This window comes from Bombus pascuorum, chromosome 9 (assembly GCF_905332965.1).
Source record: "Bombus pascuorum chromosome 9, iyBomPasc1.1, whole genome shotgun sequence".
NCBI classification, from domain to species: Eukaryota; Metazoa; Arthropoda; class Insecta; order Hymenoptera; family Apidae; genus Bombus; species Bombus pascuorum.
In genome coordinates, this window is record NC_083496.1 from 4655441 (window position 1) to 4677550 (window position 22110).

General features: G+C 42.2%; 4 protein-coding genes across 5 annotated transcripts in view; 2 read left to right on the forward strand and 2 right to left on the reverse strand.

Annotated features, from left to right (window-relative positions):
- Positions 1–31: 31 nt before the first annotated feature.
- On the reverse strand, positions 32–3783 carry LOC132910550 (microtubule-associated serine/threonine-protein kinase 3-like). The gene is given in 9 exon segments (XM_060966324.1): positions 32–238; positions 345–679; positions 754–985; positions 1049–1279; positions 1363–1438; positions 1524–1744; positions 1826–1928; positions 2218–2280; positions 3749–3783. Coding segments are annotated over 9 exon segments (1503 nt in total).
- Positions 3784–3955: 172 nt separating this feature from the next.
- Positions 3956–8719, reverse strand: LOC132910916 (nuclear RNA export factor 1-like). Its single transcript, XM_060967110.1, has 9 exons — positions 8449–8719; positions 8025–8368; positions 7856–7942; positions 7322–7762; positions 7123–7235; positions 6765–6801; positions 6445–6680; positions 6170–6374; positions 3956–6090 (listed from the first exon to the last, which is right to left on the reverse strand). Exons 1-9 carry the CDS (start codon positions 8525–8527, stop codon positions 5656–5658), a joined length of 1977 nt encoding a protein of 658 aa, XP_060823093.1. The 5' UTR covers positions 8528–8719; the 3' UTR covers positions 3956–5655.
- Positions 8720–9636: 917 nt separating this feature from the next.
- Positions 9637–10870, forward strand: LOC132910926 (rRNA-processing protein FCF1 homolog). Its single transcript, XM_060967123.1, has 5 exons — positions 9637–9778; positions 9923–10005; positions 10092–10163; positions 10240–10549; positions 10632–10870. The coding sequence occupies exons 1-5, from the start codon at positions 9776–9778 to the stop codon at positions 10773–10775; spliced, it is 612 nt and encodes a 203-aa protein (XP_060823106.1). The 5' UTR covers positions 9637–9775; the 3' UTR covers positions 10776–10870.
- A 4541-nt stretch (positions 10871–15411) lies between these two features.
- LOC132910900 (cadherin-related tumor suppressor) overlaps positions 15412–22110 on the forward strand; it is a 65734-nt gene continuing 59035 nt past the window's right edge. For both annotated transcript variants that reach the window (XM_060967044.1, XM_060967045.1), the window contains exon 1: positions 15412–21396. In XM_060967044.1, the coding sequence (XP_060823027.1) occupies positions 16036–21396 (5361 nt within the window). In that variant the 5' untranslated portion in view covers positions 15412–16035. The remainder of the gene's footprint in view (positions 21397–22110) is intronic.

Below are 22110 nucleotides of genomic sequence, written 5' to 3' on the forward strand. Positions count from 1 at the left end.
CACTTGTTTATCAGAAAATTGTCTCGTATCCCTATCTATGTATCCTTCGTAAAGATTTGTCGCCACTGAAAACGAAAAAAGAACTTTGTTCGACGATCAAATATTGCAAATATTCAACAGCTAAAACGGTTTCTGCAAAATAAAATCTTGCCATGTCCGGTGGCAATGGACCAATATTTTTTAAAAGATTAGCGCAATCTCCACCCTCTACATATTCCATTACTAAGCACAAGTGCTTCTGTAATCAATTGTTCGTTAACAGTTATTATTTAAATTTTATATATACATAATTTTATATATATATATATATATATATATATATATATATATACATGTATACTCACTTTTGTCTCGAAGCTGCAGTACATAGAAACTACAAATGGATTGTCTGTAAAGCTCATTATATCTCTCTCAGCAAAAACTTGTTCAACTTGATTTCTTAGCATCAAATTGTTCTTATTTATTTTTTTCATAGCAAATCTTTGTCGTGTAGTTTTCTCCTTAACCAAATACACTGCGCCGTATGCACCATTACTAATGAGTTTCAATACTTCATAATCGCCTTCACAAGGAACGCGGTGAGACTTTTCATCGTCTTTATTTGGACTTGAAGCGATTTGTAAATTGCTATCGCTCGAACTTGCCGAATCTTCCAGTTTATTTAAATCTTCTTGCAGTTCTAAGATATAGTGACATAGTGAATATGCACAGAATTTAGATAAATAGAAGAAAGAGTTATACAAGAAATGTTACCTGATATTGGATCTCTATTAAGAGAAAGCTTGTTAATAATATACTGAGGTATATCGTTTTTTATTCCCGCATTAATTTTTGCTTGACCTTCAGCCTGTTCGAGTAAGTGATAAAACTCTTCTGGATCAAATTCTAAACATTCCAATAGACGAGCTGGACGTGATATTACTAATAGTAGCTTTTTGATAAGCCCCGTTAATCTTGTTGCTGCATCGAGTGATTTATCTTTTGTCTATAAATAAAGACGTTTATTCATTGCTTATTTATTTTATCATGTAAATTTGTATACAATTACCTCCATCAACAAATGTTCCAAATTTTCACTCATTTCGTAAAAATATCTAGTTGTAATTAATTTTTCCTGAGATTTTTGTAAACAGTCCCTCGCCATTTCAATTACTTGATGATGCACAAACCGTAAAATCGGTAGTGAATCTTGGGTCATATTTGCCATTACTTCATATTCATCCAATTCCTTATTTTCATTAATAAAATTGGTTAAACGTTCTTCCATTTGTTGTGTTGCCTAATCAAATAAAATTCTTAAATGAAATCGTAAATATAGTATTATGTCATCACGATATACATATACTTTTTATTAAAATGTACCTTTGGAAATCTTTCCTTATAAAGAGTATTCATCATAACAATTTCGCTGTCTAATACAGGAGATCGACTCGGACTGCTATAATTTGAACAAATACGTACAATTGAGCAAAAATGTAATTGTCTGAAAAATAGAAATCATATCGACAGTATTTACCTTAAACTTCGTGACCGTGGTCTGTGTAACGGTGACCTTCCTACGACCTTCTTCATCGAAACGGAGAGATACACTGCCTGAAATACTAGAAATACTAGATCCTGGAAAACCTGAATGCGAAGAACACGGCGTGCCGGGTTTAGGAAAATGGCAAGAAAGCATACGTAATTCGTCCTTGGTGGGAACATTTGGAAGTTGGTGCAAGCGTTCTTGACTTCAGTACTGTGACTAATAGAGTATATTAGTTAATAGACTTCTTTAAGATTACTGTAGATATCTTTAAACGAATTACCGAGATAATTAACTAACCGAAACGTTACTGGAACCTGGTGTCGTACCATAACCACTAGATGGTAAGCTAGCAACTGACCATCGTCTGCCATCTCCAGTTCCTGTGGTACCTCCACCAACCCTTAAATATTATATGCATTTAAGTATGAAAACTTAACTTTACAATAGATGATATATGCTACTTAATAATGCTAACATATACAAAAAAGCCAACCACTTGTTAACAAGAAATCTTAAAGCCATATTCTCAGTTTTTCACGAAAGATTTCATAACCTAGTTTCTGCATCAGCATTTGTTTTCTTTACTATTAATAGTGTATTAAAAGTATAATGCTGACAATGACGACATCTACTTGTACAGGTAAACAGATCAGATTTAAACAGACTAAAAGTAGTTATGAAATGGATACCTTTTAATTGGAGCAAAAACAAAATGTGAACTGGATGACATTCTAGGACTCTCTAGAAGGCGCCTACAATTGGGACAAATGCTATATCAGGAAATAATCAATAAAAAAGAAATTAGCTTTCTATGATAATTGAATTGTAACAGTAATGTAAAATACACGCTTCTAAGTAATTGACAAGTATTTTGTTTTTAAGGACATTTTTTTAAAGGCAGAGTTAAAGTTTCTAAATTTAACTGCATAGACTGCAAATTGCGTTACGATTTTTTAACCAAGGATATACGTATTTATGATGTATATATGTATGTAAATATATGTATTTAAAAATTTTGGTTAAGAGTATGCCTGATTGCTTATATAACATTCTCATAAAATACATAGCACTCATAAATAATTTGTACATAAACAATATATAAAATATCATCGAAGAATCGTTTGAATAATCAGAAGCTAAGCATTAAAAAATAAAATTTCATATCACCTGACAATGGTGAATGACAACGTGGTAAAGTTGGAGATGTTGTTGCAATAAAAGATTTACGATGAGCTGCTTTAGCAGCACGCCGGGTACGCGCTTTCTGTTTCGTTTACTGTATCGGTATATTGTTGCAGAAAATACAGAGATTTGGATTTTCAATATCGAAACCGGTTGATATCGATGCAAACGGGTTCTATATCTAAACGGGATCGTTCTAACTCTATCGATCTAAACGGGAGTATTCTATGGCATCCTATGATTTTAGAAGTAAAAATTAATTAACTTTTTATTCGCAAGTGATAGAAAGCGGGATCTCGGCGGTGACTGAGCCAGAAAATACGTAATATTTAGTGGACGAAAGGTATTTAAAAAAAAAATCAAACCACATTTATTCTGTAAAGACCACATTTTATTTAATAAATTTCTAATTTTTATTTACATTATATTTATTTCCTCCGATGAAAAACGCCAATATATTATGTATACAAATATCTACCTTTATTAATTATAAGTTATGTATTTCCATTTTTTATGTTATGTTCAAATATCTTAATTTGACAACTATACATAATGTAAAAATGTATCTTAAATATATACATTAATCAGTTATTTACATATTTTGTTTAATTAAAGATAAAGCTACAAACGCAATAGTTCGCAATGGAATATCAATATTATTCCCTACCGAATCAATCAATCTGTTACAGCATATGTAATGTATATGACAATAAAAATATTTTTTTCACATTTTTTGTATTTTCCTGTTTCCTTTTCCTCATTTTCTCTTGTTCCTTTTTACCTTCTTCGAATAACATTCTTTCCACATACCAAAACGAAAGACATTTGATAACAACTAGTAGTACATTAGAACAAATATCTTTCCCTCGAACTCGCAATACTGCTACAAATGTTCTATCATTTTAGTAAGATCTGTACAGAATATGAGCATAAATTATACTTTCGGTAATACATCAATTATGCTTATTTTATACAATTGTAATAATAATTCTATGTCGTAGAATAATTCTTTTAAACAAACTGCGTTATATCGAATACATTTTGTTCCATTCTTTAGTTTCGTTGTCATACATGCTGATCAGTTCCGTGTGTCAGTATGATTTACCATGTCTTTCAAAGAGACACAAAACTGAGAGCCGGTTATAGCTCCTGTCTGATCGACATTAATACAGCACGAAACTTTCTGTGGGTTCAGTTCACAGGAGTAACTGATACGGTCGAGTGTAGTTCAGCCTTTTCGATATGCATGTTGTTTCTTAACATTGCACAAATATTGTGTGACTGTTTGTCGTAGCACATTTTGTTGCATATCGACAAACTTCGCCAAGAAAGTAGATCAAACTTCCTTGTTAGAATATCAGCTGATTCGTCAGAACTATTGTTTTTCGTTCTTTCATCAGCCTCCTCCTTCCTCTTCGTCACAAAGGCTATTCGACCATTTTCAGAAATGAATAAATTGAATAGGTTACATATCGTGAGGGCTAGTTCATCTTTATCCTCTGGATATGTGTAACATAATAGAGTGATACCGTTTTATTAAATGCACGTTCTTTATGAATACCATCGAATAATTTATGCTCACGAACTGTAGCTAATCTTTGGATTTGCAGATTTAACCGAAACATATAATGATGGATATAGATATTAACAATGCATCTATATATAAATTTGCGCAATTTCCGAAAGGTATAAAATTAACACGGTATTTCAATTCCTAACAACTGATACAAATATTTCAAGCTGGTTGATTCGTATTTCTTTAATTATCGATGTTAAATTCTTTTGCTAGAACTGTTTTATCACAATAACTTTAATATCAAACTAAAGAAAGAAATTCGCTATAGAGAGAATAGATTTTTTTCACGCTATGTGATGGATGTTTTCATTATTTAAATGTTCATAAAATTATGCAACATATTTGTCATAAATACAAACAACCAGCATGATATGAAGTGAGATGTGATATAATAATTCTAAGATTATACATTCATGATATTGTAGCCTTATTAAATTTAATGTAAACTAATCTGTATCAAATACATAATGATGCTCATTTCATTTGAGAAAGTTTAATCAAAGATAGGCACAAATAATTATATAGTATTATAAAATTGTCTATTTACAAACGTTAGAGTACTATCGCACACGTGTTCTAGGATGGAACAAACGTATCAAATATAGATTACTTGAATCATAATATAAAATGCGCATCATTATATACATACGAAATATGATTCGTAATTGAACTAGCAGTGCGAAAAATCTAAGTATTATTTGTGTTTCTCATAATGAACACAATGCTCATGTTCGATATAATTCCAAAAGTGAATTACAATTGTATGTTGTAAATAATTATAAGAAATTAAAATCTGAAGTTTGGAATATTGTATCACTGTACGAAACTTCAGACATACAAAAATGAAAGTCAAAATCAATTGTATCGCACACTAGTATCAACATCCCCTGAAATTTTTTAAAGCTAAAATCATGGCTAAATTTTAACTTACGAAAGACTACTCTTGAAATAAAGATAATATACATATTGTATTCTTTAATGATAAAAGCATTATGCATTTCATTGACATAAAAAGAATATTGCTGTTAAATACATTACTTTGTGGAAAAAATTATTGGCTGTTTTCAGTATTTTACAACAATCTTCCTTTTATTCGCTATAAAAGTAATAAACGCATAAGACTTTAAGCAGTAATTTCTTATAACTATAAAGTAAGAAAAAAAAGTCAATGTCCATTTGTAACACATAATGAATACGATTAAAATTAACTCCCTATTTTTAATGAGAAAAGAAAAAGAACTAATAACTAGGAAAACTGCTCCTTTACACTGATTGCAATACAAATGTATCATGTACTGTAAAGGCACGTGCAGCAGAAAAGAATAATGAATAAAATTGAAATTTTTCTAAGTCTTCATGTATTATATTCTTATTTATTAAATGCTTCCGCTGGTACTTGCCCCCGTTTGTAAAATTCTTGAAACGCTGAAAGCGCGTTGTCATAATTCCACGATACTTCTTCTAAACACTTTAAACTCCATTCCAAGTTCATGTTTGTTTGTTGGCTGAGCGTCATCGTCATTTGTTGTTTTACGTCTTCGGGTAACTGAACCGTTAATGATTTTGCATTGTCGCTAATCGAAGGAGTCTGTGATTCTGGATTTGTCGTTTTCGCTTGTTGTTTACCACTCAACTGTTTTAATTGTGTCTCTGTCGGTTGACTGATATGTAGTTGTTCATTTCGAATACAGTAACCATTTCCTTCCGGTACTATTATAAAGGTTCGATTAAAGTATCGAATAGATTGTTCTCTCCCGTTAAACTCATGGAACAGTCCAGTGACTGTAATCAACATGATTGCATCCTAGAAATATAAAGCTGCTGTATAACACAACGAATAGATTGCACATTTCGTTTTTGTTTACAAAGAAATAAGATCTTACTGTAATTAGGTTGATGTCCATTGTGAATGTATTCAGATAGTGGTAGGTTGGTGGCATTTCGGAAAAAAATGAAACTATGGGCAAACGACCATATTTTAACAACTTCTGCTTTCTGTTTGTATCGTTTGTTCTGTACAGGTTTTTGTTGTCCTTTAGGTACTTGTTTTCAATTAGGTTTCTATTTTCCGTTAGGTATCCATTTGATCTGTAATATTCCGTTTATTAGTAAAATATATGTCGTTTATTTCTGAGTTAATTTGTATACAGAAACTTACTCTTTAATATAGTGAGGAGGATAAGACACGGTCATGCTAAAACACGCATGTTCGACATACGCATCTAGCAATGGTTGGCGATTCCCATTATCGAATATACGAAAGTATTGCTGTAGAAATTGACTAGCAATTTCTTGTGCTTTTGCATTTGCAACAAACATCCTCTGAGAAGGGGGTATTTTGTTTCCTTCGTCCACCACATCGAATATGATTGGCTTTGGGAGATCCATACCATCCTTATAAAATATTAAATGTAGTTTAATTATCCTATATTTTACGAAATATAGTGATTGATAATACGATTATCATTTATTACATACCAGTCGCAGGAGTTTGGGGAACCTCCTCCGCACGTCACTGTTGTCAGGAAAGAAAAGCCAGAAGCCCGGAAGCTCCACGTTAATCGTAATAACAGAAATATTTACCTTATTAATGAAAAGTTTGATGTAATGGAACAAATATATAAATAATTTGGAATTTTCAACAACTACTTATTACTTCATTTCATACAACTCAAAAATATGATAGATATTCTAATAAATTAATAGTTTGGTATTTTTAGTGTATATACTGTTAATCGTTGTTATTAATTAAAATTTGTAAACAGTGTCAATTTAACCCAAATCTGGAGAACCCCATCATCGTGAAAAGAAAGATAGTGTTGAAATAATACATTACCTAATGTAGTCATTTTGTCGAGATTTATACTTGTTGCATATAGGGTTCCCTGCCAATTTGAGCTCCTCCAATTTCAGATCTTTGATAATATCCAATTGATTAATATCTTTTATCTACAAAACGTTAATTATATATTGAATCAATCACTGTGATATAAAGGATAAAATACTCATAGCTTGTATCAGCTTAAATTACATACCCTGTTATCTCCAATATACAATATCTTCAACTTTAAAAATTTTCTATTCAGAATATTTAAATTTTGGATTGTCTGCAACTTATTTCCATCCAAATTTAATGCCTCTAAATCTGGTATGTATTCTGATACAATGTCTAACACTCCTTTCAAAATTGCAGGTTGGAATAGCGCACAAAAGTAGTCGGAAACAAGATCTGGATCTCTGTGAAACCTTGACAAGTCTAGTGCATTTGTAGCATGCGTAAATCGTTTAGCCATGGCTTGTTTCAATCTTTCTTTCAGTTTGTCATCAATTTCACATTGAGGAAAGGGTGATTTTGAGACTCTTACTAATAATTTGTATCCATCAGTAGTTGTAATTTTACGATCACAGTCAAGTAACGCAACTGCTATTTTCTCATCATCTACGTAAAAATTGGCTTCATTTCCAAAAACCCGATACTGTTGACAAATTTTTACATTTAGCACAGAGTTAACACTTCGTAATTACTTTATTTGTAATTGTATAATGTAATTGAAATGTTTCATATTTACCATTATTGGGACAAAAGTTTCCGGTGCTATATAACTAAGAAGATTATTTATTATATAATCTTTATCGTATTTCTGTCCATATGGTATCTGTAATCAAAAATGATTTTTATGAATAAAACTAAAACTAAAACTAAATTGAACATTAAAATTTATGTCCTGATATACTTACAGTAATTTTATACCAATTAGTTTCTCCTATAGGAAATCTCTTAGGTCTAGGAACCAAAGTAGTCCTGTATCTTCTATGAGGCACAGGACTATTTCTTCCACGTTGCGTCCTTCTATTTCTTCCTGTCATAATAACTTGCCTATTATTATTATTATTATTATTATTATTAGAACTTGTTGCCATTTGTACATCTTCATCTAAGCATGCTAATGCTAGACTTCTAGGCACATCCCTTGTTGGTCTTGCTTGTGTTTTGAACGATACTCTAGGCCTATTGCTAAGATATGAACCTCTGTCATTCCTGGGTGCACGGTCGACGTTCCTGGGTACACGGTCATCGTGCCCTGTGTAAAGCAAAAAATTAATGTAGACACGACCAATTTCACCTAAGTTTATCACGAGTTCGTAATGACGAAAAATATACCAAAATAGTGTTTATCGTCGAAATTTCCACATCTTCCACCTCGGCCAGCCCATTGCGGTTTATTTGCTTTTTTCGGCATCTTCTACAAATTACACAACATAAAAGATCACAAACAAAGTGCAACGATCATTGCAAATTTCGATAGGTATAGAAACATTAAGACACAAACAATCCTTTTGTGTACTTAATCAAATTATATATATTATATCTATAGCAACAACAATGATAATATATTAGTAAAAATGCTAACATTTCCACTTATTTTCCTCTGTACTTTAACAAAAAGCAAAAATACACGCTTCACGTAGTGTTCTGCACACGACGCTTGATTAATACACAGCGGAAACAAGATGGCTGGTTAGCAAGAAAGCTGGTTTAATTTACTTCCGATTAATGATAAGAAGCGCGCGAAAATACAAAATATTAAAATTTAAGAATATCTTGTGCATCTGTTCAGATTACAGTTATGAATTATGATGAAAAGATAATTTTCATGTAATATGTAATTGTGGTACAATGTAGTATGTAATCCACATTAATAGGTAAAGGAATCAATTAATTTTTCTTGAATTTATAACTATCTCGTTTATCGCTATACGAGATGGTTCTGTGGCTGTTCAGTTATTCGGAGAATTTCCGATTGGTTCAGTTGAAATTGAATGGTTTGATGAAACTAACAGGTCGCCTAGAAATGAACAAAAACTTGAACGAAATAACCTTTAAAACAAATAATTATATTTTAATAATTTAATTATTACTTGAGAAAACTTTGAACTATAACAATTTTTGCGCTTTTGAGAAATACATCTAAACTGAGTTCAGTGTTACAATTCCCCCTTATTTTTCAATCGTTGTTTTTTCTACTTATATATACGTATTATACAATTAAAAAAAAAAAGCATTTCATTTACGATCCAATATAAATTTGTGTAATATTTCTGTAATAAAAATTGATTTTATTGAAGTTTATCATATAGCAAGGCGAGTGATTTATGTCTTAGCAATATTTTATTCTATGGCAATAAAGGTAAATATGCAAATTGGCGAATGATTATAATTATAGTTGATAAATAATTTTAACATTTAATTAATAAATTTGTTACTAGATTCTCTTTGTTCGATATTTAGGTATATATTACAATCAGGTTCATATTTTAGGTTGGCATGGGTAATAGATAATTAAACAGAAAATACTAGTGTTGGTAGTACTGAACAGTTTTTGCATGTGATTTATAACGAAGTATATAATTTCAAATGAAAAATTAGATTATCGATATACTAATTTTTATTGTAAACGTAATAGAGCATTAAATATTAAACATAAAAAATGGTAAATAACATTTTATTTATAAAATATTACATTTCTTATAAAAATGTTAAACGCGTATTTAGGTTATGTTTTTAAATTTTGATATTGCAATAATTTTGTAAACGAGAACATAAAATTATTTTTCAACTTATTTGAAATGTATAGGGAAAAAATAAGAGGACACGAAGAGTTGTTATGCAAAGGTTTGCACAAATGAAAAGAATGATAAGCCTGACAGATTCAAGAATGTAAGTCAATTTTATTATCAGTCACAAAGTAAAAAAGTGTTACTATGTAGAACCACCTATATAGCATGCATATTTACGATTTGTAGAAAACCAGAGCATCGTGAACCACCAAAAAAAGTTAAAAAAGAAAATCCAACTGAAATTAAAATAACAGAAGCGTAAGTATTCTCGTATGTGTTGTGATACTTTTATAATATTAGATTATAAAATTATATCATTATGATGTTATTATAGTCCCCAGCAGTCCTCTGCATTATTTTTCCATTATAACACACAACTAGGACCTCCTTATCATATTTTGGTAGATACAAATTTTATAAATTTCTCTATTAAAAATAAATTAGATATCATAGAAAATATGATGGAATGCCTTTATGCTAAATGCATTCCATATATAACGGATTGTGTATTGGGTGAAATGGAGAAATTGGGTCAAAAGTATAAAATAGCTTTAAGGATTATGAAAGATCCTAGATTCGAAAGGTTAAACTGTATGCACAAAGGCACGTATGCGGATGACTGTATCGTCAATAGAGTAACTCAAGTGAGTATAATTTGTTCCAAAATCAAAAGTCTACCTAATAGTACTTATAATTTATAGTACTTATAATACTGCAATTTTTTAGCATAAATGCTACATTGTGGCAACTAATGACAAAGATCTAAAGAGGAGAATACGAAAAATACCTGGTGTACCTATAATGTACGTTGCTCAGCATAGGTACACCATAGAAAGAATGCCGGATGCGTATGGAGCACCTAGAAAATAAACACACTTTTTTTATTGTATAAATTTATGCAATAAAGCTTGTACATCTTACTCTCTAATAATCTTCATCGATGAATAAATCTTTGACAAAACGATTTTTTTATATACAAAATAAATTTCTTCTCTGGTTTTCCTTATTGCTTTTTTCTCTTCCATTCGAAGGTAGTCCAGAAGCAACCGACAATCGACACATTTTGTGCGGTTGTCCAACGGTCGAAGATAAACAGAAGAGAACATGTTACGGTTATTGTTCGGTGAAACAATGAAGCTGCTGCATGTAACGCCCACGTGACACACCGCAACTCGATAGAATTTTACTGTTTTGTGAATGATGCTGCCCCGTATATGGTAGCAACGCGAAATAATGTTAGACAAGTGGGCGCAAAAGACCATTTCGAGTGAGGAACGATCTGCGGTAAATTTATACGGGCGTGACTCGCAAAATAAGTTGTCAAGAAGTTTGCAACGATCCACTTTCGCACTCGGGCAAGATATCGCGATTCGGTAAAGACCGTGTTGGCGATCGTTACGCTTACCTACGCGGAAAGCGATCAGATTTCTGATCGAACCGTAGCTTTCTCGACGAATAACGATCCATCGTGTACCATCGCGGATCTACCGATAAGATTTACGAAGTACGCTTTGGTGGATGCGCGTTACCGTGATCAAGTGATCCATCTTGTACAATTATATTGGTAAATCGGCCTGCAGGAAAGTACGTTCTCTACGTGTGTTCGGAAAATGATACCAAGTTGAGATACTTGCAAGATAAGAATACCTAATATACCGTTTGTTGAGGGCCGCGGATGATTTAACGTCGAACGGAAGATTTCAAGAATAACGGCGATTATTTCGCTTTCTATTAAATTTATCACATTCATTTATGGGAAGCGTGTCGCGGATAAATCACCCTTTGTGCCGAGATTAGTTATTCCTACCGCGAGTCATCTTGGCTGACTTTTCACGGTTATTACTACTTGTTTACCGCGTCTTCTACCTCCATTCAAAACTCGCATCCAATTAATCAAAGTTACGTTCGAGAAAATCGCTTTTAACGTTGCAGTTCTTCTCACACTAACGCGATCGCGATACGGTTCGAGCGACCAGATGAATTGTAAAACTGGTCGTATCACACAGAGCTCGTATCGTATCGTCTGAATAAATGTCAGGATCTTTTGTTGTCTTTCGGATCGTAACCTTTCGAATATCATGGACCGACAAATGGCATATGCATGCACGTTGTCGTACCGCTGAACATCGGATATCAAGCACGCGGGTACCGGCGGCATCCTGCCGCACCCTCTCGCGACAAATACTTGTCGTTAACCTTTGCCAATCAGGAAGTTGATATCATAAAACCGACACGTTGTCGAGCGTCACTTTATAAAAATCAAGTAAAAGATCGATTTCCGACGGATAGCTTTCGTTCGAAACGCCTCGACCAGATCCATTTGAATAAAAAGATCCTTAAAACGTTCAAGTCGAAACTGTTGGTAGGCAAAGCTTCGAGACTCCTAATTTCCCGTGGCATTCCATCCCGCGCGCATACTAGGTATGTGCATACTTTCCGTTCTTGCTAGATAACGATTTCTCAAACGTTCCTCGGACCGTCCGCACACGGGTTTAATCTTATCCACGCGACGCTGTGTTCAAGATCCTACGTTACGTCGTGAAAAAAAGGAAGAGGAGAGAGAAAAGAAGAAAGGAAGGAAGTGGCGGTGGGCGCATACGCGTAAATCGGGTTAGCTATCGATACGGTAATCGGCACATACGGTCGGTAGAGGGAGGAGGAATCGGTGGTGTCCATATAGCGGCCGGTACCCAGTAAACTAGATTAAAGGAAAACAGCGAAGAGAATCTAGTCGCGCGTGTAGCTCGCGCGGCCGTGCTCTCGATCGAGAGAAAAAAGAAGACGGAAGAGTGCCGAGAGGGAAGAGAGGTGGAAAGTTCGAGCGAAGCGTTCGATCGTGGTAACGGATTAGTTATAAAAGTGGCTACAGGGCCGCGGATATATATCTACGGCATCGTGGTTCTAGACCTCTCGTTCCACCGCCTCTCTTCCTCGCCACCCCACACCCTTGTCAACCTAACTGCCTCTTTCTCTCTCTTGTCCTCTCCTCTTCGTTCTTCTGCTACCCCTCCTCCCCCGCGCATTATTCATCTCGGTCGTCTTTTCCTCGTCCCTCCGATACGACGCAAGTCCCGTCCTCGTCCCTCGGCTAGCTCCATCTCCGTTTCACGGCCAGCCGGTCTCTTTCCCTGGTTCGCCCGTAAGCGGTCCTCGTTGCGAACGCTTCTCAGCGGCGGCCATCTTGCATACCTGAGCCTCCGCATTGCTCGTTCCTCGAGGGCAAAAGGGAGAATATCTCAGCGCGAGACGACGCTGGGATGCGCGAGGATAGAGTCGAAGGTGGGAGGATAACGGCCGCGGGGACAGAGACGGGGAACGAGGGCGCTATGAGGGGCCCGGCCACCTTCCGCAGGAGAATGGAGGGGCAAGGAAAAGACACGTAGGGCCCAGGGTGGGAGGGAACGTGCACGCCGGTGGTGGAACTAGCATGTCCCAAGTGGAGAGAGAAAGCACGACCGACGAACCTCGTATCGGACGAAGAAGGAACAATGTAAGATGGAGACACTACCGGAACGGACAAAGATGGGACGAACCAAAGAGCCAAGGATGGAGGAGGATAGAGGTAGAAGGGCCAAGAGAAGGAGAACCGCGAATGTTTCTCTAGACGAAGAGGGAAAACGCTATCGATGCCTGGTTAGACAAAGATGGTCTAAGTTCCAGAGAGATAAGGATGGAAACCGGTGTCTCGGAAAAGGAGGGTTCGCGAATGCTTTACTAGACGAAGAGGAAAAGCAACACCGATCGCTAGAAGGAAGGGGTTAGAGAGAGAGAGAGAGAGAGAGAGAGAGAGAGAGAGAGAGAGAGAGAGAGAAAGAGGGTAAGAGTGAGAGAGAGAAGGGGGGGGGAGAAAATGCGATGTAGATAGGTTGCCTGAGAAAATCGGAGAGAAAAGAAAGAGCATGCGGGCCCAGATGAGGCTTTTCTAAATACGTCTGAGAAAGAAGGTTGTATCGAAGAGCAGTGGCAGGAGGTGTATGTGTGTGTGTGTGTGCGTGGACGAAAGAAACAGAGACAAGCCGAGAGTACAGGAGACCAAAAGGGATAGAACGTGTCGAGCTTGGAATAAGACGATGGATCAAAGAAGTTTGTACAAAGTCGAAACGGGAGGAAAGATATTGATAAAAGGGTGGCAAAGGAAGTGGAAGCGAGAGAGGAACACCGACAAAGAGCGTTGGCGCGTGGAAGAGAGAGGAAACGCGAAAGACGGTGGCCGAAGAGAGAAAGAGAAAGCCGAAGGTTTCTTCGAAGAAAGAGAAAAAGTGATATCGATGGAAGGTGTGCGAGCGCGCGGCAAAGGAGCGGGGAGTGTAAACGGTGTGAGAGGAGAAACGGAGAAGGAAAGAGAGGGGAACGAAGGAAGAGCGAGAGAAACGGATGCATACATCGGGCCCGATGGATCGGAGAGGGACGGCGTCAGCAAGCTCGAAGAATGCTTCTCCTGGCAGCGGCGAGGTTCTGGGACCGTCTCGGTTCAGTCGAGTCAGGTCAGTCCTCGGGAAGGTGATATTCTTCGTCGTCGTACGTTCACGGGGCCTTACGTCGTCGCGTTTACGGCCCACGTTACTCCTTCTTTTCGCTCCTTTCGTGTACGTGTGCGCGTGTCTTTCTTTTTTACCCTTTCGTTTCGTCTCTCTTCTTCGTCTTTCGGTTATCTTCCCCCTGTAAGTTTCGCTGGTCGCGCACACTCGCGTCTTTTCGCCTCTGGCTCTCGCGTCTCTCGCTGTTTACCCCTTGATCTTTTTCACCCCGCTCCCCCCGTGAAACCAACGTTTCGCGAACGTGGACAAACGGGAGAAGCACGGTCGCGTGCGCGAGTGCGAAACTCATCGCGACACAAACTACGACTCCGATACGACGACGTTCAAGTTTCCACGAGCAAGTGTCCGCCAACCGCCGGTTGGTCGATGGATGATCCGATCATAACGTGTAACGTTCGAAGAACGATCTCGTTACGACGTTGCACGTCGCACTGAGCAAAAGCGCACCGTGTCGTGCCGCCGGAAGATCATCGTCATCCACGAGTCAGTGGTTATCGTTCACCAACGACGTGTTTGTTTTGTGCCGTTAGTGGTGGATGTGCTGCTGGGAATCAACTTTGGATGTTTGACTGTGCGAAGTAAAGGCTGGATAATCGGAAAGTGATTCGATCTCTGATCCTATCCGCACGTGGCACGGGAACTTTGAGAAAGTGTCGTGTCGAGAGGAAAAGCCGATACAGAAGAGGGTGAAAAGCGGTGGGAACCGCGGAAAGCGGAAAGATCGCGCGTGTCGGTGTATCGAGTGACACGGAGGAACGCGAGGGAGCAGCGACCGCGAACGTGGTCGGAAACCGTGGCGGCGTCGCGCGAAAAATCCTGATCCGACAACGTTCCGCCACCGAACCACCTTACCCTGTTTACCGTGCGCGTATCACAGGGTGGATCGTTCAGATTTCGAAGAGGATCGAAAAGTTGGTGGTAGTGGTGGAGGTGGTGGTGGTGGTGGTGGTGGTGGTGGTGGTGGTAGTAGTAGTAGTGGTGGTGGTGGTGATCGGTGGAAGGTGGAAAAGTATCGAGGATCGGAGGCGTGCAGCATCCGCAGACGCGTTTCGCGAGGCGCGGCTCTGCGGGTCAGTGCCCCCTCTGTCGGCTCGAGTCTCTCGTGTTCACTTGACTTTCCGCGGCAACGAGCAAAAAGGAGCGAATAAAAAAGAAAACGCCCACACCTTCGAGGCATCCTTAATCCGATTTCGAGGCGAGCCCGGTTAGAACGTAGCCCGGTTTCGAAGGAAGAAGCCGAGAGAAACTGAGAGACACGGACCTACGAACACGGATGAGCAAACGGATAGAAAGAAGGAAAGAAACGAATACACGGAGAGAAAGATCGAAAGCATGGAATCCGTTAGCGATCGAAGCAACTGGTCGGCCGCTCGTTGACTCTCGGATCGTTTGGCCTCGTGGTTCGGTCGTGCCATGTCGAGCGTGCCAGCACCAACTACGTGAAGAAAACGTACAAGAGGGAAGATGAACGTGCGGCCGACGATGAGGAAAAAGAACGAGAGGTAGTATCAAAGGAGCAGCGATACTTTTATGTCGTCGAAGAGGAGAGGAATTTAGGTAAGGAAGGGGGCGCGTTCGAAGGGACAGAAGAGATGATCATTCGAAGTTCGATGGTCCTAGCCCTGGTCCTGGCAGTGTTGTCGGTGGACCAAAATGGCGGCCAACCGAACGGCCAGGAGAGACACGCGTCCGATTATTTTTCACGCAAACTACCTCAAAGGGTGACGCGACTGGTGCCACGACGGTCACCGATGTTACCACAGGACAGCGCGGCCGCGATGGGCCTGGCGATGCAGAGCAGAGCGGTCGATACCAGGGTTCAACTGGAGGTCAGAGAAGGCGAGCCGAAGGGGACCCTGGTAGGCCTGATACCGGTCAAGCCTGGCTTTACCTACAGGTTCAACGAGCCGCCGCAGGAATTCGTGCTGGATCCGGAAACCGGCAAGATCAGAACGGCCAAAGTCCTCGACAGGGAAGCGTTGAGCAGCGATAGGTTCGACCTGGTCGTGTTGTCCAGCCAGCCGACCTATCCGATCGAAGTGAGGATCCTCGTGCTGGATATCAACGACAACGATCCGGAATTTCCGGAGTCCAGTATAGCCGTGAGTTTCTCGGAATCGGCGGTAGTGGGGACGAAATTGTTGCTGGATGCTGCCACGGATAAGGATACGCTGGAGAACGGCGTGGTCGACGATTATTTCATCGTGAATGGGAACACCGATGGGAAATTTCGTTTGGAAGTGACCGGTAATCCGACCGGTGAAACGTCCTATCTGCATTTGGAAACGACGGGAAAATTGGATCGAGAACAGGTAGAATTTTATTCGTTGAACGTTTGCGCGAGGGACAGAGGCCGACCACCGAGGTTGGGTTATCTTCTGGTAAACGTGACCGTGTTGGACGTGAACGATAATCCTCCGATATTCCAGCAGAGCGACTACGTGGTCGCTCTGAACGAGAGTGCCCCGGTAGGGACCAAAGTGTTGACGGTTCACGCGACGGACAAGGATTCCGAGGACAATTCCAAGCTGACGTATTATTTACCGGATACCGAGAGACAGTTCACCATAGACCCGGAAACAGGCACCATAACGACGGTCGAGCCTCTGGATTGTCCGCAACAGAGTTGCACGATCGCGGCGCGTCTAGGAGACGGTTGTCCAAAGAGCTGCGTCATAACGGTCTTTGCTCGAGATCACGGCTCGCCGAGGCAGGATGGCCGGACCTACGTAACGGTGAATCTATTGGACGCGAACGATCACGATCCTGAAATAAAGTTCAGCTATTTCCCATCTACGCCGGGGTTCGCCACCGTCGACGAGAACGCCGCCAAGGATTCGATCGTGGCCGCAGTCGCGGTTATCGACAACGACGAGGGTCTGAACGGCGAGACCACCGTGGAAATTCGTGCTGGCAACGAATTGGGCCACTTCAGACTGGACAATACACCTAGTTTCGATATAGTTCGCGTGAACGGTCGATTGGATCGCGAGGAAATACCGAAATACAATCTGACCGTGGTGGCGACCGATAAAGGCACGCCGCCGCGATCGGCAACCGCCTATCTCGTGATCCACGTGAACGACGTTAACGACCACGAACCGGTCTTTCAACAGAGCGAATACTCCGCGGTGCTGTCGGAACTTTCGCCTACCGGCAGCTTCGTGGCTAGCATCTCCGCGACGGACGCCGATTCCGGATTGAACGCGAGAATATATTACGATTTCGACTCGGGCAACGAGCAAGGTTGGTTCGCGATCGATCAGGACACCGGTCTGGTCACCACCGTGGCGACCCTCGACAGGGAGGTGCAAGGAAGCATAGAGTTGCACGTGTCCGCCAGAGACGGTGGTCCGAATCCCAAGTACGCTTCGACTCATCTCAAGGTCACGATTCTCGACGAGAACGACGAGGCGCCTAGATTCTCGCAGAACGTGGTTCGCGTCACGCTGTCGGAGAATACCCCGCCGCAGAGTCTCGTGGCAACGTTGACGGCGGTGGACAACGACCAAGGAACGAACGGTAGCGTCGCGTACAGCTTTCACTCGAGCGTGTCCCGGGACTATCCGAAAACGTTCGCCCTCGACGGACTGACCGGCCAATTGACCACGAAGGTGAACTTGGATCGCGAGACCACCGCCGAATATCAGATTCTGGTAATCGCCAAGGACCAAGGTACACCGCCGCAATCGTCCACCGCGACGGTGATATTGACTCTGGAGGACGTCAACGACAATTCGCCGGTGTTTTATCCGTGGAGGTACCTAATGCCCATACCGGAGGACGCTCCGCCAGGAACATCGGTGGGCAAAGTGACGGCGACCGATGCCGATGCTCGAGAAAACGCACAGGTCAGATACTCGCTGGAATCCGGTGGCGAGGGACTCTTTACGGTCGACGAGAGAACCGGCGAGATCACGCTTCAGGGTTCGTTGAGGGCGGCTCACAAGACCCTCTACGAATTGAACATATCGGCCAAAGACACCGGGGACAGAGTGGCTGGCAGAAACGCTCTGGTTGAGATCATTCGCGAGGAAGACTTGGAACACCTGGAGTTCGACACTTACAACGGTTACGAGTTCAGGATAGCCGAGGACAGGGGAGAATGCGGCGCGATGTCGAACGTGTTCGCTCGGGACGCTGGCACCGTACAGATTACGCAATACGACAGCTCCAAGATCTCGTACGCCATCGTGTTCGGCGATCCGAAGGGTAACTTTAAGATAGACGAGAGTACCGGCACGATCAGTACTTCCGGGTGTTTAGATCGGGAGCAGGTGGCTTACTACAGTCTGCAATTATCGGCCAGAGCCGGACTCGCTTACGGCCAAACGTCCGTAAACATCACGGTGCTGGACATTAACGACAATCCGCCGAGGTTTCCCAAGGGCGAGATCGGCGACGAGGTGCTTCTGAAGGAAAACGCGGCCGTAGGACAAGAGGTGTGCCTGGCTCGCGCCAGGGATCGCGATGCCAGCGCCAATGCGAGGATCGTCTATTCGTTGACTCACAATCCCGGAGGACAGTTCAGGGTGGCGGAAAATTCTGGCATTATTTATCTGGACAAGCCGATACGAGCTGCGCCGGGAACGGTACTGCACCTGGAGGTAACCGCCACGGATTCCGGAAATCAGCCGTTATCCGCTCAGCATCAAGTCAGGGTAACCATCGAAGACGTGAACGACCATACGCCGGTGTTCAAGCTGACCAGCTACGAGACGTCGCTACCGGAGTCCACACCGGTGAACGATAGATTTTTCTCCCTGATCGCTATCGACGTCGATCTCGGTGCTAACGGCCGGGTGTTGTACAGCATAACCGACGGAAATACCGAGGATCGGTTCGGAATATTCCCGGACGGCCAGTTATACGTGAAGAACGTTCTTGATCGCGAGGAGCTGGACTATTACGCGCTCGAGGTAACGGCCACCGATCAAGGTAGCCCGTCTAGAAGCTCAGTAGTACCGGTGGTCGTTCACATAATCGACGAAAATGACAACGCGCCGGAATTCACCAATTCGAGCTTCGTGCTCCACCTACGCGAGAACGAGCCACCGGACACGTTCGTCGGGAAATTATTGGCAACGGATCGAGACGTGGGTCGCAACGCCGACCTCGTCTTCTCCCTTCCAGCTAGTCAACAGGACTTCACCGTCGATCCCAGAAACGGTTTCATCAAGTCTCTTCGAGTGTTCGACAGGGAGCTGCTGGTAACCAATACCGGTAGCAGCTACATTACCTTGGAGGCTACCGTCACCGACAACGGAGTCAATCGACTTCGCGATCGAGTCAAGGTCGTCATCTACATCACCGACGTCAACGACAATATCCCTCAGTTTCAGAGGTTACCGTACAGGGTACAGGTAAACGAGGGTGCGGCGATCGGCACGCAACTGTTACGAGTGTACACCACGGATGCCGACGAAGGATTGAACGGGGACGTGTTTTACTCTCTGGAGGATGGAAATCAACACGGCCGGTTTGCCATAGACGAGGCGACCGGACAGATCTCTCTGACGAAGGAGTTGGACCGCGAGACTACGGACGCGTACGTGTTGACCGTAGTGGCGCACGACGCCGGCTTGGAAACTCGTCTGTCCTCGAGCACGACCGTTCACATCGAAGTGCTCGACGAGAACGATAACGTGCCCCTGTTCGTCGACGATAAATCAAGCATCTCCGTTCTCGAAACGACACCGACCAACACGGAACTACTTAGGTTCAAAGCCACGGATAACGATCTGGGACCGAACAGCGAGCTAGCCTTCGCCATATCCGCTGGCAACAGGAGGGACACCTTTTACATCGATCCTCTGACAGGGACGTTGTACTTGAGAAAGCCGCTGGATTATGAGGAGTTGGAAAAGTATACGCTGAACGTGACCTGCAGCGACGGCGGTCATCCGAGGTTGAGCTCCGTTACCACGCTGATCGTCGAGGTTATCGATGCCAACGACAATCCGCCGGTGTTCCCCAACACCGCGATAGCCAGACAAATTAGAGAGGGAATTCTGGTGCACACGCCGATAGTAACCATCACGGCGGAGGATCCCGACTCGAACGAGAACGGAGTGGTCACGTACTCTATCGCTAGTCAAGATCCGGAGGATCAGGTTCGAAGATTCGGTATAAATCCATCCACCGGTGTCATACACACCCTGTTGCCGATCGATCGCGAGGAAGTCGACACCTACAAGTTGGTGGTCGTGGCGACCGACAGCGCTCAACCAGCTAGCGCCAGGCTGTCCGCGGAAAAATTGGTCATCGTTATCGTCGAGGACATCAACGACAACGCGCCGATCTTTGTCAGCATGTCCGCCGTCGTGTTACCGCTCAAAGGAAATTACTATCAGTACCAAAAGGAGATCACGGTTACTCAGTTGGTCGCCAGAGATCTGGACTCGAGCACCAACGGTTTGGTCACTTACGAATTACTTAGATCGAGCATCAACTATCCGGACATGTTTCGAATCCATCGAAACACCGGCCACCTGACGATAAGACTGCCGCGATCCCTGAAGAGCAGCTTCGAACGGGTCTCCAAGTATCAAGTAGGGATCCGCGCTACGGACGAGGCCGTTCAGGCGGAACGAAGATCCACGGAGACCTATTTGACCCTGATAGTGCCCGGGGAAGATGGGGACGATCAACCAATATGGGAGCACCGTGGCCAGATCGAGGGCAGCGTGTACGAGAACGAGCCGATCGGCACGAGCATTTTGAGAGTGAGTGCTCGCAGTCGTAGATCGAATATCGATCTCGAATACTACGTGACGAACGTGACTGCTGGTAGCGGCGGTCCGCAGGTCGACAGATTGTTCGACGTCGACACGAAGACAGGTATATTGTCGACGGCTGCCGCGCTGGACAGGGAAACAGGAATCCAGTGGTACGAGGTGGAGCTGTACGCCATCGGTGTTGGTGGTACCAGGCCCAGTACGACGTCCACCAAAGTAAGTTCACGTCTTTGATTGATCATCCCGGAGATATTAATGATCCGGTGCGTTCTGAAAGTCATTCGCCGCTTTTTGTCGAGCAGATTCGTCTTTCCCCTCGTGCAGCTTTCTTTCTCCCTTTCTCCGGGGTAGAGAACCGCAAGCCCACGATTCTAGCTCGTTCATTTTTGCGTTTCGTCTTGCTTCACGCGGCGCGCACGTCGACGTGCTAAAAATTCCATCCGGTGCTCGCTCGAAACGATCCGTCCTGAGGAAGCGAGCGATAGCGACGACAGTAACGTGCGGTTTAACACGCGCAGAGTTTCCCTCTCGATTGCGGAGGGTGACGGTAGTCGAAGAGAAAAACCGGAAGAAAGAGATAATCGTGAGAAACACACGGGGATGCAATCGACGCGCAGCCAACCGTCCTGCAAGCTTGTTTATCACCGGCGGCTCGTTCATCACCGGTTAAACGCGACTGCATGGATTTATTAATCCACCGTCAGGGCGCGTTACGCGTACAGGCTTCTCGTCTTACGACACGATAGACACGGCGATTCGTCTGCTTGGGAATCGCGTTACGTAAGAGAATGATCTTAACGTAATTAGGGTCAACGATGGAGAGTCGCGGCTAAGAATCCGCAAGACGAGAGTATCGTCGGAAACAATACGTCGTCGAGAATGAGCGAGAAGAGAGGAGTAGCGAGGAGGAGGGAGGCGATCGTAATAGCG